Raw genomic sequence first — 15,002 nt, 5'->3', positions numbered from 1 at the left:
AATTGTATGGTTTTGGACTACAAAATCATATATTTCCTAGAAATCTAGATTTCGGATACTTTTTATTTTTTCATCTTAAAGCACATTGTATTAGCTTTAATATAATCTAGGTTTCACAAATTGAAGTTTTTTTGGAACATTATAAAAAATTTTAAATAAAATTGTAGTCTAATAATTTAGTAGTGGAAGTATTAAACTAAGAATAAAAAATAATTTTTGGTATGATTTTGGTCAGCAAGTTAAATTTCTCAATAATCCGTCGTCCAGTATTAGAAAAATTATTTCGAAATAATGTGAAAATTGAAAATATCAACTATTTTATAAGCATTGTGATTTTTTTTAGGACATTTCCTTTTATTACGGGGAGGGAAATTTTTCAAAATTTCTGATAGCTTCAGCTAGATAGGCTTTGTGATCTTTTGTCATGGTAAAACTTTTTGGCTACACATAGAAGTTAATAAATACTTGTTATGTTAAAAATATATTATTACTTTTTTTATTGATTGTACTGTAAAACTACAAAAAACTTTTAGCTTATAGTAGAATAATAAATAAAACTGTGAGAGGGACAATTTGAATGGATATAGGGTAACTCAATAATATAGTTATTATGTAGTTTNAAAAACTTTTAGCTTATAGTAGAATAATAAATAAAACTGTGAGAGGGACAATTTGAATGGATATAGGGTAACTCAATAATATATTATTATATTATAGACGATTCGTTTATTCTAACCCATTCAAATACTTGCAAAATAGAAGAAATATTGGAAATTTATATTTAGTTTCAAGTAATTTTTGTCCATCTCTTATATCCTACAAGATTTTCAAATATAGTTTTGATAATGGAAACATACATATTTAATTGACTTATAAAATAGAAAATCATCAGTTTAAGATTTAACTTTTATAACAGTAATTTGGGATTTATTAGCATTTTTTTATCTTGGCAAAAAGTACAATATTATGACATGTCAAAAAGAAGTGTTTAATCTTTTATGTTCGAAAAATATTCACAATTACATAAAATTAAATTTAGAGATGATTAATAATGAAAAAAAATTAAATTTAAAGGTTTTAAATTTAAACTATCAACTCTTCCAAAAATGTTCAAAAATTTCCAGAAATTTTAGATACGAGCAATATTACATTTAATTCTCTGTAAAAAATGAAAATGAAAAAATAAAAAATGTTTTCATTAAAGAAATCAATTCTCATAAAAGTGATGAATTTTCGTTAATTTCTAATCACATTAATTTTGTTCATTATTGAAAAATTTATGATTAATTTATATTAGTCAACACAGAAAATATTTGATTAATATATTATAGCTATAAATGAAATGTGAACTAGGTCAAATTTGTAGTTGACTGATAGGTCTATCAACACTTCTAGTTATAAATATATATATATATCCAAAAATCAATAATATTAGAGTTCCTTGAATAATAAATGTACGGTTGTTTAAGAATACTAACTAACAGATATATTTAATATACTCATGAATCTAAGTTTTGCTGTTCAATAATATTATCTCTGTGTATAAATACTCATGTGCATTGTTTAAACATAGACAAATTAAATTTTTAAATTGTCTTAATTAACATGTCGATGAATCAACCTCAGTTTTAATAATGCCATTGAGAATAAAATATGTATTGTGTCTATTATATACTTAAAAACTTAACACGTGAATTAATATTTTATTACTAATACGAAAAGTAAACTATTAATCGCTGTTGGAACTTCTGAATTTGTTGGTTGTCTTTATAGAAATTTATATTTTGCATAATATTATTATCTTTAAATTTATTTATAATCGTTCTAAATCACAAACATATAATTTTATTTTAAATACTGATAAAAATCGTAGATACACTAGAAAATTTTTACTATTTAAAAAAAATTCATTTGCAAGTTTATAACATTAGTTTAATTTTTTGTATGTCCATGTTTTGTAAAAAATTTAAATGGATCGTCAAGTTACAAAATGACGGAATCATCTAACAATTAAAAATACTTTTTTAAACATAATGATCTGACAAATCTACGTACTGTTTTTATATCAAATTGTCAGAACATCATGAAATAACCTATATACGTCATTTTGCTAAGAATAATAAGGATTCCATTAGATTAATTTATAGAAATAATAATAATTGATCAATGTATGTATGAATTAATTAATGTAAAGAATCATTGAAAAACAAAAACAAACAATACAGTTTTTCTTTTTTAACATGGTTCAATAGGGTGGCCCTCAAAAATCGAATGTCTTTTTTTTTTTACGCTACCCCTTAGTTTTATTTTAATGGTCAAAAAAATGAGCTGTGCAAAATTTGGGACCGATCCGTTAAGGTTAACCCGTGCCCCCGGGCCTATTAAGTTGAGTCGTAGAGTCAAATTTAATAGAAATAACTGATCTATGTCTCATAACTTTTTTTTCTCTTAACTTAGAATTATAAAAGTAAAACTCAAGTAAAGGAAATTTTACAAGAAATTCAAAAATAATAACTTCAATGTTGTTTTCTCAATAAATAGCCCACAAAAACACTACATGCAGTAAAAAACATGTAAAAGTCTTAAAATACGTTATAACTGATTTTGTTGATTTTTAATTATTTATTTTCATTTTATTTTTTGGAAAACGCATATTCGTTTAAAAAAAGATTCTAGAAGTTTAATTTTTTATGCCAAGTACGATAATTATATTAGATTTATTATTTTATGGACAGTTAATTAATGATTAATTACAAACCTAACAGTTTAATTTAATTGTTATTAACAATTTTTAATTAATTTTTTTTTAAATAATAATAATAACTTTAAAAAAAATATTTTAACAATAATTAAATTATATTATTATAATATATGTATATATATTATAATATATATATTTTGATAATGTACTTTTTTTACAATTAGGGAATTTTTCCGATAATTACTTACTATTTGTAAAACGTATTGTTTCTGTTCTTCATTTGTAGTTAATATATTAATGTAGTCTTAGATTAATTTAATGCCACGCTAGGCTGTATCATTAATGATTCGTAATTTACTTATAGTATTTAAAGCATTTATGTAACTGTTGTTCGCACTCCAAAATGATGGATCAATTTTCAAAAAATCAGTGTTCAGATTAAATAGTTGTAAATTTGATGGTAACTTACTACCAGTTATTTCGTGGGAATAATTACCAATAAGATAAATATTAGTTCGTAATACTTTAAAAGACGCTAAAAGTATTGTACATTTGTGATTAAAACGTATCATTTAATATATAATAATAAACAGGTAAAATATATTTAACGTGTTCACAAATTGTCTGCTGCATTTATACGACACAAATTATGTCAGTTGTCGAAAATAACTCAAATATACTTATCTTTAATAATAATATAATTGGTACTATCTTAAAGTAATTCAGTAAACCAAAATTGATATATTGATACGACAAAATGTAATAACACAATCAATTTTGTTAAATTTATACATATTTTGTATTTAACATAATAATGTTTTTTTTCCTATTCATTTGAATGTACACACGAAATAGCCTATTTTTAATGTTAAAATTCTTGTAGTAATTAATTAATTAAAAAACTGCAATGTCATGCTGAATTATGCAACTAGACTAAAGATTAGAAGATGTTATGATAACTCGTCGCTTATATTAAGTCCTTTTATTGGTTATCATTGTGTAAATGACAAAAGGGTAATGTATTATTGTAATCTGGAGATTACGCTGTTAGATAATTCCAAGACAAAACACGGGCGTCATCTTGTACTGATCATTGAATGGCAGCTAAAATGTTGATCCCCAGTCGGGTTAATTACCACCGAATAACAGGCGACAACCCACACCCCAATCTAAACACAACAATACACTTGTCACTTATTTTACACACAGTTCGGTTCATTCGCCGGAGGCGATCGTGGAATGCATTGTTGTTTGTCATCATATTATATCGTATGAATTTTATGTTTGGCGTGTAAAACATCGGGCAAAATTTACTATCAGCCGATTTTACAAAGTACGTTTGCGGGGGTGGAATAACATTTGGAAGTTTACATTTCTTTTTTTCCGACGTGTTGAGCATTTGTTTTTTTGTTTACCTCTGTATCTCTTTCTCCCTCTGCTGGTGAACTGAACGGACGTTGAGCGAGAAACAACAATGGGATTTTTGAGAACCACAGCTTTTGTAATACACGTAGGGTTGTATGTATTCACAGCCAACAGTGGAGATTCAGTAATCCCAGCATGTCAAGATAGGCGATAGATGACCTTTGCAGCTGACTCGTTCTCACGGTAGTTTTCCACGCGAAACGTACTCGACCATTTTCATTTCTGCACACACAGCCTTCTCCCTCCCCTCACATAGTCTTTTCGAATCCTGTGGTCGAAGCCACCCATCATTCATTGCTGTACCCTTTTCCACTTTCTCCTATATTCTGTTATTCCTCTAATCTATATAATATGTTTTTATGTCCTCATTGCGCTTTAGAAACCGTTGCAAAACACTCATCAAATAGGTCTTGTTTTAATGTTTTGAATACAAAAATTGTGTAAGGAACAACGAGTGAAATGATTTATTTCCTCACAATTTACAATCTATATGATTTCATTACATTTATCGATTCCAAAGTAAATTTCAAATAAATTATTTCATTACATAAATGCGAATGAATTGATAATTTTACTCTGATAATTACTTCTACTTTAACAGAATCTATAATCATCAAATTAAGGTAAAAACAAACTAACACATCTTGGAATGGTTCATTTAGATTACTTAATTTAACATAGAACGGTTTTTTTTTAACGTAAATTGATTAATATAGTTTTAACGTATTGTACGTAAAAGAATAAATAAAATCGTGAGATTTGAAACTGATTAGCCTGAAATTTTTTTTATAATAAATTAAAAATCAGTGGTATAATATTATTTTGAAATTACTGTTAGCCTGTGAATTTTTTTTAGATAATTGACAAATTTATTTGTTGAAAAAATCAAATACAAATAATTCTCTATAAAAACTAACAAATGGGCCGAAGAGAGAAGTCTTGTAAGTTTTAATTTTTATTTTACATAATTATTTTGGAACAAGTAAAACACATTTGTAGATGTGATTAACTGTTTGTGAACTCGTTGTGGTTGCTTGTGTGCGTGAGTATGTTTCTTTATTGGCTAGATAAATTGCTACTGCCTAAAAATCCCTTGCTTGGAGTTTTGTAATCACTGGACCGCATGATTAAAACGACAGCCTACGACTAGAAAGAATTTTTCATCGCTATACAAGTATTATTAAAGAGTAAACTCGGACATATGTATGAGTGTGTTTGTGTCTGAAACTATTAAAGCTAATGAATTAAACGGTCTTTGTATACACTAATAGTACTACACAAGCAGTGCGTGCGTGGTTGTATGGCGCCGACAATGAAATGTCTTTATATTCGAAAATTAAATAGAAATTTATTACCTACGCTCCTCTCGTCTTAAATACTTTGTTATTTAAGTCTAAAGCCGAATATTCTGTTTCCTGACGATTTATCCACTCTGTGGTAGAACATTAAGATATAAAAATATTTAATAACTTTTATTTCATATTATTCCTACTAATAGTGTCCCCTACACTAGATTCTGCTAAATTTTATAAAGACAGTATCTAATTTACAACTAATACAGTAGCGTATCTTGAGAGGCTAAAAAAGACAAGCTTCCTCATTAGTCAAACTGAACAAATATTTTAAATAAAAAACGATCTAAGAAGTCACTAAAAATTTGTTGACATAAGCCTCCATTTAAAATCACTACTACCTGTAAGTATATTATTAGGTACTTCTGAATTCTTCTTCTATCATGTGGTCGACAACTATCAGATCCTTTCACCGTTCCAGTATTCGATAAACTCTTGTCTTCGTCTCGTAATGCGTCCCACTGACGGCCAATCTTCCCAAACCCGATCAACAACTCAGGCCCTTATTACCTTGACGACGATGTCTCTTAATGTTGAGGGACTCGTATCTGAGAAAGAGACAATAATCTCACACATAGTCAAAACAAACAGTATAGACTACTGATTTAAATACTAATAATTTAAGAAAATTAAAATTAATTTATTTCGAATCCACTTAATATTTTGCTACTTCACTTATTTCATTTAAATTATAACAGCCACTTCACTTTATCAAGCGAAGTTAACTTATATTTATTTTTCATCCTTTTAAGTGATATAATGATCTATTGAATTTGAATTGAACTTGAGGTAATAGGTGATTTGAACTTATTAGAAAACTTAAATACACAAGTTTTTATACCGAAATTTAGACATTAAATTTTAGCTCGAATGACAAAATCAATCAAACTTTTTAAAAAAAATTCTGTCTGGTTTTCAAGTTCTGTTCAATATCTTTAGTTCGTTTCACAACTAAAATATATTTATTGGCCATTGGAGAGTAGACGAAAATTTTGTAGGTTAACTATCATTTTTCGGACAATTATTGTCTATATAAATGCTCTATCAATTTGTTATTTTTTTTTTTATCGTGAATATAATTTTAACTATATTTTAGTTGGGCAATATTTCAATACGGTAAAAAGAAGTTCAATTTATTTGTTCATAATATGTCTTGTGAATACTAAGAGGTTTGTGGTTGAAATGTTGGACAAAAACTAATCATTCTACGCGCAACTTCAGTTGTTTCGGGGTCGGACAGGACTTATTACTCAACCGGGCCACTTTTACTCGAATATTATTATCTGTTATCTATTTTCAGTTAACTTTGAACCCGAAACCATTTGACAAGTTCTTGTTAGGCGTGCTAGCCATACACAACATCGTTTAGTTGCGGCGTTGTTACAAAACGTGACACGTGGCGATAATCGCAACACGATTTGTCAACTAACAACGGCAGCAGAGTAACTAGACTCCATAAGTGATTTAAATGCTGTAACAGTAGTGCGTTATTATTTACTTTGGCGTGACAAATCGGCTGGCTAAACGACGTTTGTTCGACAAAGAGGAAATGACCAGATCTTATCATATTACAGATATACATCAACTTCTCCCCTTTTACGCAAAAGCTATGAAATATATCGTCTGCTAGAAATTCCTTTCCCTCTCTCTGTTTCAATTTCGGGCAATTCACGAAGCCACGGGGAAGTACAAGAATCTTTCAGTTTACATTTCCGTGGTTTTAAACAATACGTACAGAAAATTCGACGAATTGTACATTTCAGATACAATACAATTTAAAACACTAAAAGGCATTGTAAATTATTTTTCATAATTAAAATAAAAAAAAAATTACTGTAACAATTCCAAAGGGTATTGTAAATCATGATGATGGTAGCGGTCAGGTGCTATTCGGAGGGTATTTACAACAGGGTGTCGCGGTCGACGGCGGCCTAGACTTGGAATATCGTTCACTATTGTATTAAATGTGTATACACCATCATGGTAATAATAATTATTAATACAGGTAGATGGGTATATCGGTAATCTGATGAGCACGGAAACGTCGGGTCGCGTTTAATTATTCATTATTACCGTATAATGTTTGTGTGTGTGTTTGCAGTGTTTTTCTGTTGTTGGTCGGCGTGTCGTGGGATTTGCGTGACTGAGACGAAGAACGGCAGTCGTACATACAATATGTATACGCTATATCAGTATGTAATTTTATTTATTTATTTTTTTTTTTAGATCACGAAGACTGTCGTGTTTGTGTAAACACATCCGTAAGTATATATGTGTAACGTTTTACCATCGAATCGCATGTGTGTACAATTCAGCAGTCTACAGGCGTCGGTCGTATCAGCACTTTGAATTATTTCACCTTTGGGACTTGCGATAACGTGTCTAATGGCATTTATACGGCCACGTCATTATGTTGATTTCGCTCTCCTTCACTCCACCGAGCGGTGTACTTTTTCCCATACACGCATTTTGGCTTTAATTTTGCTTTTTGATAGTGCTCATATACACTTATCCCATAGTCATTAGAACGTCATTATCATTAACAAAGCTCGCTGTTCTATTATCCAGCCGCGGATCTCTTGCGGCTCTTGATACACAAAGTAAAGGGGTGCGATTGGATTAATTATCATATTATCTACCCTCCACTGGATGTTAAGATGTCCAAAAAAATACACTCACGTGCATACAAATCGGCAGTAGAAGGCCTCGCTCGCGCGTGCGTGCGTGTGGGTGGGCAATTAGTATAATGATTTTTTTGCCACATCAACCCAACGTATATGTAAAAGTTTCTCTTTGTGATTTTTGTTGTTTTAATATTATTATTGTTGCCGACCCTTTTTTACCTCGTCGCACGACCTATTCATTAAGTTAAACCAACCGCTGTTAATTATATAGAACTTCGTCAAATTACTTCTTGTTAATATTATTCATGTGTACGTTTTGCTCTCAATCGAAGCTTTCCGTTATTTTACCGAGAAAATACAAACTGTGGTCGAAATCATAATTCGCTAATATCAGGTTGTACTCTGTACTGCAGTAATTGCACCATCGGTCAAGTACAAATTAACATAATAGGGATTGTTTACTTTTTAATAATTAAATAACACATATGTATTGCAGTTGATATAATTTGGAATAATAATTATTCCAAAAACTTTCAGTGAATTCGATAATTATCGAATTCACTGAAAGTTTTTATACATTGTTATACGCAATTTATCGATTATTGATCAATTTTCATTGATTATATTATCATGTCAACAAGAGTAATTGAATTATTTGCAGTTAAAATTACAGTAATAATAAATTATTATTCAATAATCAATTAAAGAAGACATATTAAAAAAAAATTAACAAATCTACCAAATATTACATGATTTATGACTTTAGAATTTTATTACTCATAGAGGACGTCGTCAGAATGTTTTTCCCTTTCTAATTATACATAACATTAAATAAGCTTTAATTTGAAATAATTTAGAATGATGCAAATATGAAAAATATTACACAATTGGCCATTGCTTTCCAATATTGTGTAATTTTTTGCTGTAGTGCCCGTAAACTCCTAAAAACCCAACCTCAACTAGATATGTTTTGTGGTCTTCTGACGTTTCGTTGAGTAAAATCAATTCTGTAGGAGTGTAAGTTGTAGAGTATAAAGACATGAAAAAAAAGGCAACTAATAGTATTTCAACTACACATCGATACTAATAAATATTTCTAAATCTTAAGGAAAAACTTTATTATAATAACTAGGTACCTAAAATATAAGTTGTAATGAATATACTTGAGTACTTGTTTTACCTGTCATTACTTGCCATTTAAAGTTATAACTTAAGTTAAAACATTTTTCAGAGGAGTATCTTCAAGTTTAAAGTACTTTTTATTACCACCAGTCTTAACCAATCTTTGATATTTTGACTAATATTTCTATTTTCAAGTTGAAAATTTAAAAAAATCACAGTAATGCAAAAAAAATATATTAATAAGTAATAGAAAATGTTATGATGACATAGAAACGCAAAACATAATTGTAATTCAAAAGCCAAATAATTTTTTTTAATTGCGAATTTTTTACTTTAACGGTATATATCTTATATAAGAATAATCATGGAATGGTTTTTTTAAATATTTTATTATACTTTAAGAGCTCTATTTTGATATTGGTCAAAATAGAACTTTCGGATATATTTAAAAAATTGAGGTGAAAAAAAATGTTATAAGTGTCATGGGTGGCTTAGCACCTATGTAAACCATGTCACTTGTAAACTCATCCTGTACTTAGGCTTTTCATTAAATTTTTATGAAAAGTAAACCAAAAAAAAAAATCATATTGTATCTAATATATTTCACTAACATTAGGGTCAGTTTTTTTAAACATTATAGTAGTTTTAAAATGCAGAAAAATAATTTTGGAAATCCCATTTTTTAAAATGGCGTAATTTTGAGATATTTTTTTAAATTACTAAAATGAGGGGGTATTATAAAATTTGAGCGTTCATAGGTTCAACTAGATTAAAATTGATCCAGTGAAATCTATGAATTTTCATGGATAGACTCTTNGGGTATTATAAAATTTGAGCGTTCATAGGTTCAACTAGATTAAAATTGATCCAGTGAAATCTATGAATTTTCATGGATAGACTTAAAAAAAATTATAGTAGAATTATACTTTCTCAGAATTGCCTCAAAGCTAAAATTTAAGAATCTGTAGAATTACTAAAATGTTAAGGTAAAGAAATAATTGGAATATTAATGAATAGATCTGGAATGACTAATAATCCATAAAATTAACTTGATTTTATATATTTTAAGTATTACCAAAGACGTTAAATATTTTATAATTTTATCTGAAGTCCTTAAAATTTAATTTCAAGTTGCCACGTGTAAATTTTAAAAATGTCATATTTATACAGTAAACTGTGTATACTAGTTATAATAAAAAATTGATAGAAAGAATACAACAAATTCAAAATTATTAAAAGCCTCAATATAAATATAGCAATATTTTTCTATGATTAAATAAAAACAACTAATAAGATATCGTCTTTAAAACTTTCTTTTACATAATTTTTTGCACTTAGTTGCTTCCTGTTTTATATGACTCAATTAAAATCGCATGCATATCACATATTTATTTAATCTGTTTTATTGAACTATGTAAGTGTTAACTGGGTACATTTTTTTAAGTGTTTGAGGTTTATTCGTAAAGGTTAACAATGTACACACAAAGGATGTATGCTTGTATGCTGTTAGGGAAAATAATGTTAAGCAGATAAGTAAACTTAAGGGTCGACAATGGACGATTGTCGTTCATTTATTTCCTTTTTACTGCGTAAAAGGGACTAAATTGTAAAATAGCAAAAGTGTAGATGTTTCTTTTTTTCTACAAATCGAACGAACGTGATGCCATATATATTCAACAACCGATCTGATAAATTATTTAGAGTCGAATAAGGAAATTTATCTGGCGAGAAGCGACGTTACTAAACCTATTATCAACGCCATCATAGTACTTAAACGGGTAGCCTTGACAAAAAAATAAAATGATACTTAACTTCATTTACACGAGTACTAATGAAATATTGATCAAATACCTACAGCAAATTACAATTTCTAATTCTTTATGTATTTATTATAAAATGCACAATTATAATTCAATGATGTAATACACAAAATTAAACTTTACGGCAGAGAAGGCAACTGTTATATCATTAGCGTGGATAGTGCAATACCACTATTCATTTTATAATTTGCATAATATAATAGACTATGTCTGTATACTTGAAGGGGAACGCAAAAGACACTTATTGGTGACAAAGAGGTGTAGAGTATCAAATGACCCTCTCGAGGAGAAACCATACATTTCACTATAATAAAGTTAAAAACGATTATTGTTTATGATGAATTTGGATTCAGTGGGACTGATATTGCGGGTTGGTTGTTGTTTTCTCTACAAATCGTCTCGGTTGGTTTTTACATTTCGCTTTTTTTATCGTTATATGCGGTGACACTTTCTATTCAAAATAATATAAGGTATGTAGTAACTTATGAGTTATAAGTAATGAGAAAGAGGCGTGGTTGGACAATATCAGCCAACAGTGTTGAAGTCATTATTTACACCCAACCCTCGATGAATTTAAATGCGACCCTTGCCGTTCTAAGAAAATCATCCCTTTTTTTAACTTATCTTGCATGCACATAATGTATACATATAAATGTGTGTGTATAAATATATAGTTACCAAACGCTTTTACTGCTGATCCAAAAATCTGTATGCGTGGCTTGAGCCCTTGGAAGTAGATATTACTGAGAAATTCAGTTACCGCATTCGATATGTGGTCTCTACCTACTTATTCAAAATTATACCATCTATGCTTGTTATGAAAAATAAAATAAAAAACCTTTTGCAATGCTATTTGTCCGTTCTTTCGTACAGCTCGTTTTCACGTATTTGACATCGCGCGCCCCTTCTCTTGTGAGCTGAAACTTTATCACTTAACCAACAAACGGCCAGAATTCCTTAGCCCCTTGATATGAAACTTTATACATATTTTTATTTCCTTGGATCTACATTTTATGACAATGATATTATTATACCAGAAACTTTGAATCAAACACAATAAAAAATAAAACTTTTTCCTTTTCCCTTCATTTTTATTATAAATTGAGGTTTACATCAAGTAATACCACAGTTAAATTACTTTGGATTATACTAAAAATGAATACTTTATTATGATGGTAAGAAGTGGGTCATCACGAAGAAGTTAAAAAATTCCATTACTAGCTTTTACATTTTATCAAGGGTATATTAAATTGTTTCATATAAATATACCTGTCATTTTTGAAAAAGCTCTTTTATTTACTCTTGGGCTTTTATTCAGAGTATTTTAAACTTAAAAATATTTTTCTTGCTTATGAATTGTTTGTGTAATTAACATCAATGTCCATATGTTTAATTGTTACTTTGTACTTTATTATCATTTATATAAGTGATGAAATACGCATAAATTTTGAACTTAAAAATGAAATATTAATTATTTTGTTCAAAATAAATCAATTATAACCAAAATTTGATTAGTCCTGTGTTTAAATGTTGGCTGATTTTGAGTGAACCGTTACCTAGGAAGTAATAATCATTCATTTGTTTTAACTATTTTGAATGAAAAATGTTACATAGATATACTCTCAAATTTTGCTTTCAAGATGACATAAAGTATTAAGTTTAGTTAAATTTATTCTCCAGTGAGAATGAGATCCATTAAAGATTTTTACCTTCAAAGTCTGGCTGCCATTGTTGGTGAGAATAAAGGATGCAAATATTTCACTTTATGTTATCTAAATAAATTCCATTACAACTATTACTGTATTGCTTAACAGCCTCCTTAGGTGCACTGGCTTTAGGTACTTGTATAGGATGGTCTTCTCCAGCAATTAAAATGCTGGAGGAAGGTCAGTTTCCATCACCTTTTCCTGTGACAAGGTCCAATACACAGACATATGGATCAGTATTTGGAATTGGCGCAGCTTTTGGCGCTCTACCCGCTGGGACTGTAGCAAAAATATTTGGTCGTTGTAAGAGCATGGTCATTTTCGAGTTATTTATGTGTTTAGGTTGGCTATTCCTGACCATACCGAGAGCCGTATGGATGTTGATTGTTGGACGAATACTCCAAGGCATAGGAGTAGGTGCTTTGTGCGCCGTCATACCTTCCTACGTTGGTGAAATTTCCCAGGCCAGCGTCAGAGGTAACCTTCAATCAACATTTATCTACATTTTAGCTATAAGCACACCATGCTTATTTAGCATTGTTTATTTGATCTCATTATATTATAATATTTTTAGACATATTCTTTTTAACATTTTATCTTTAACTATTATATTAAAGCTATTCATATCTTTAGCTATTATAAACCCATCATTTCGTCATTTTACTAGAGGGTAAGAATAGAGAAATAACAATTTGACTTTTTTACTTTATAAAATTTTTTTTTAGGTAGATTGGGCTCCATGTTTCAAGGATTAACTGTGGTTGGTATTATGTTCGCCTACGTAGCTGGTGCCTTTTTGCCTTATGTATTCTTTAATGCCGCTTGTTGTGTCTGGGCAGTAAGCCACATTGTAGGAGTTTTACTCATTCCGGAATCTCCGTATTATTTCCTCAGCAAGAACATGGACGATAAAGCAGCTCTTGCGCTAAAAAAATTACGAGGAACAAACGCTGACACCACTCAAGAACTGGCCGAAATAAAAGTAAAAAAATTTTATTAACAAATGAATTGGTTATGACCGCTCAAGATAATGTGATGCTAACTCTAATTTTTATTTTTGCTATCACAAGAAAGCCAGTGAGGAACAAACTAGATCGGAAAAAATGTCATTTTTTGAAGTCATGTCGAGTAAAGTGAACAGGAGGGCTTTGTACATCGGTGTTGGCTGTATGTTTTTCCAACAAGCCAGTGGTATCAATGTGGTAGTTTTTTATATGACCGGTATTTTTGAGGATACCGGCAGTAACATCAATCCGAAAAAGGCTGCTATTATTGTTTCTGCAGTTCAGGTTGATTTATTTGAAATCTTTGGTCCTATTTCTTAGTAATGAATTTTTTTTTTCAGTTGCTTATGACTTTTATAACAATGTTAGTGATAGATAAGGCTGGTCGTCGGAAACTATTGATATTTTCAGGTGTCATGATGGGAATCAGTCACATAATTTTGGCCCACTATTATTTTCACTACGAACGAAACCCTTTACTATCAGAGTCAATAGCTTGGATACCGTTGGTGTCTATTGCAATGTTTATTTCAGCTTTTGCTTTGGGATTTGGTCCTATACCCTGGGTAGTTATGGGAGAAATTTTTTCTAATGAAGTAAAAATTGCAACTCTTTTTTCACTTCTAAAAACGATACTGTGAAATGATAATATATCCATGTTTTTATATTCAAGGTCAAGCCATATGGTACCAGTATTGCCACGGCCATCAATTGGCTGTTGGTGTTCTTGGTGACATACTCAGCAGAGTATTTGGCTAAGATTGTGGGTAACGGTGGAACGTTTTTGATTTTTGGTTTATTTTGTTGGATAGCTGCAGTATTTTCTTTGGTACTAGTACCTGAAACTCAAAACCGCACTCTTGCTGAAATTCAAAAAGAACTGGCTGAAAAATAAACTTTATTTATAATTTTATATTTAATTTTGTAAAAATAGTTTCATATAGTAATCGTTACATAACTTAATTACTAAGTTTGTATTAAGTAAACATTAATGATTTCTTAATTGAAATATTTAGACCTTTTTCTTTTAAATACGTAATATAGTTTAGATCAATTTGCATTACGAATAATGAGTGTAAAATAGTTTTATATAAAGCCTAGTTTTTATGTACTTCTATAGATAATACATTATTATTATTATTTTAATACTAAAAACTTAATATATCAACGATAATTTTACTATTATTATTTGTAAATTGCAACGAAAAATGTTGAGGTTTTCTACTACGAGTGCTTGTATAAAAAAAT

General features: G+C 29.3%; 1 protein-coding gene across 3 annotated transcripts; it reads left to right on the top strand.

Annotated features, from left to right (window-relative positions):
• The first annotated feature begins 12,608 nt into the window (after window positions 1-12,608).
• Window positions 12,609-14,689, top strand: LOC126900119 (facilitated trehalose transporter Tret1-like). 3 transcript variants are annotated; one of them, XM_050675610.1, is made up of 6 exons: window positions 12,609-13,227; window positions 13,384-13,420; window positions 13,480-13,732; window positions 13,821-14,039; window positions 14,096-14,350; window positions 14,428-14,689. In XM_050675610.1, exons 1-6 carry the CDS (start codon window positions 12,918-12,920, stop codon window positions 14,647-14,649), a joined length of 1,296 nt encoding a protein of 431 aa, XP_050531567.1. In that variant the 5' UTR covers window positions 12,609-12,917; the 3' UTR covers window positions 14,650-14,689. The 3 variants fall into 3 exon arrangements, with proteins under 3 accessions (XP_050531567.1, XP_050531568.1, XP_050531566.1); XM_050675611.1 differs by lacking the exon at window positions 13,384-13,420 and having other exon boundaries at window positions 13,476-13,732; XM_050675609.1 differs by having other exon boundaries at window positions 12,609-13,420.
• The last annotated feature ends 313 nt before the right edge of the window (window positions 14,690-15,002 follow it).

Source organism: Daktulosphaira vitifoliae, unplaced genomic scaffold (assembly GCF_025091365.1).
Source record: "Daktulosphaira vitifoliae isolate Bord-2020 unplaced genomic scaffold, ASM2509136v1 Scaffold_2, whole genome shotgun sequence".
NCBI lineage: Eukaryota > Metazoa > Arthropoda > Insecta > Hemiptera > Phylloxeridae > Daktulosphaira > Daktulosphaira vitifoliae.
Note: the sequence above shows the minus strand (reverse complement) of the source record. Positions and strands in the feature narration are given on the sequence as shown.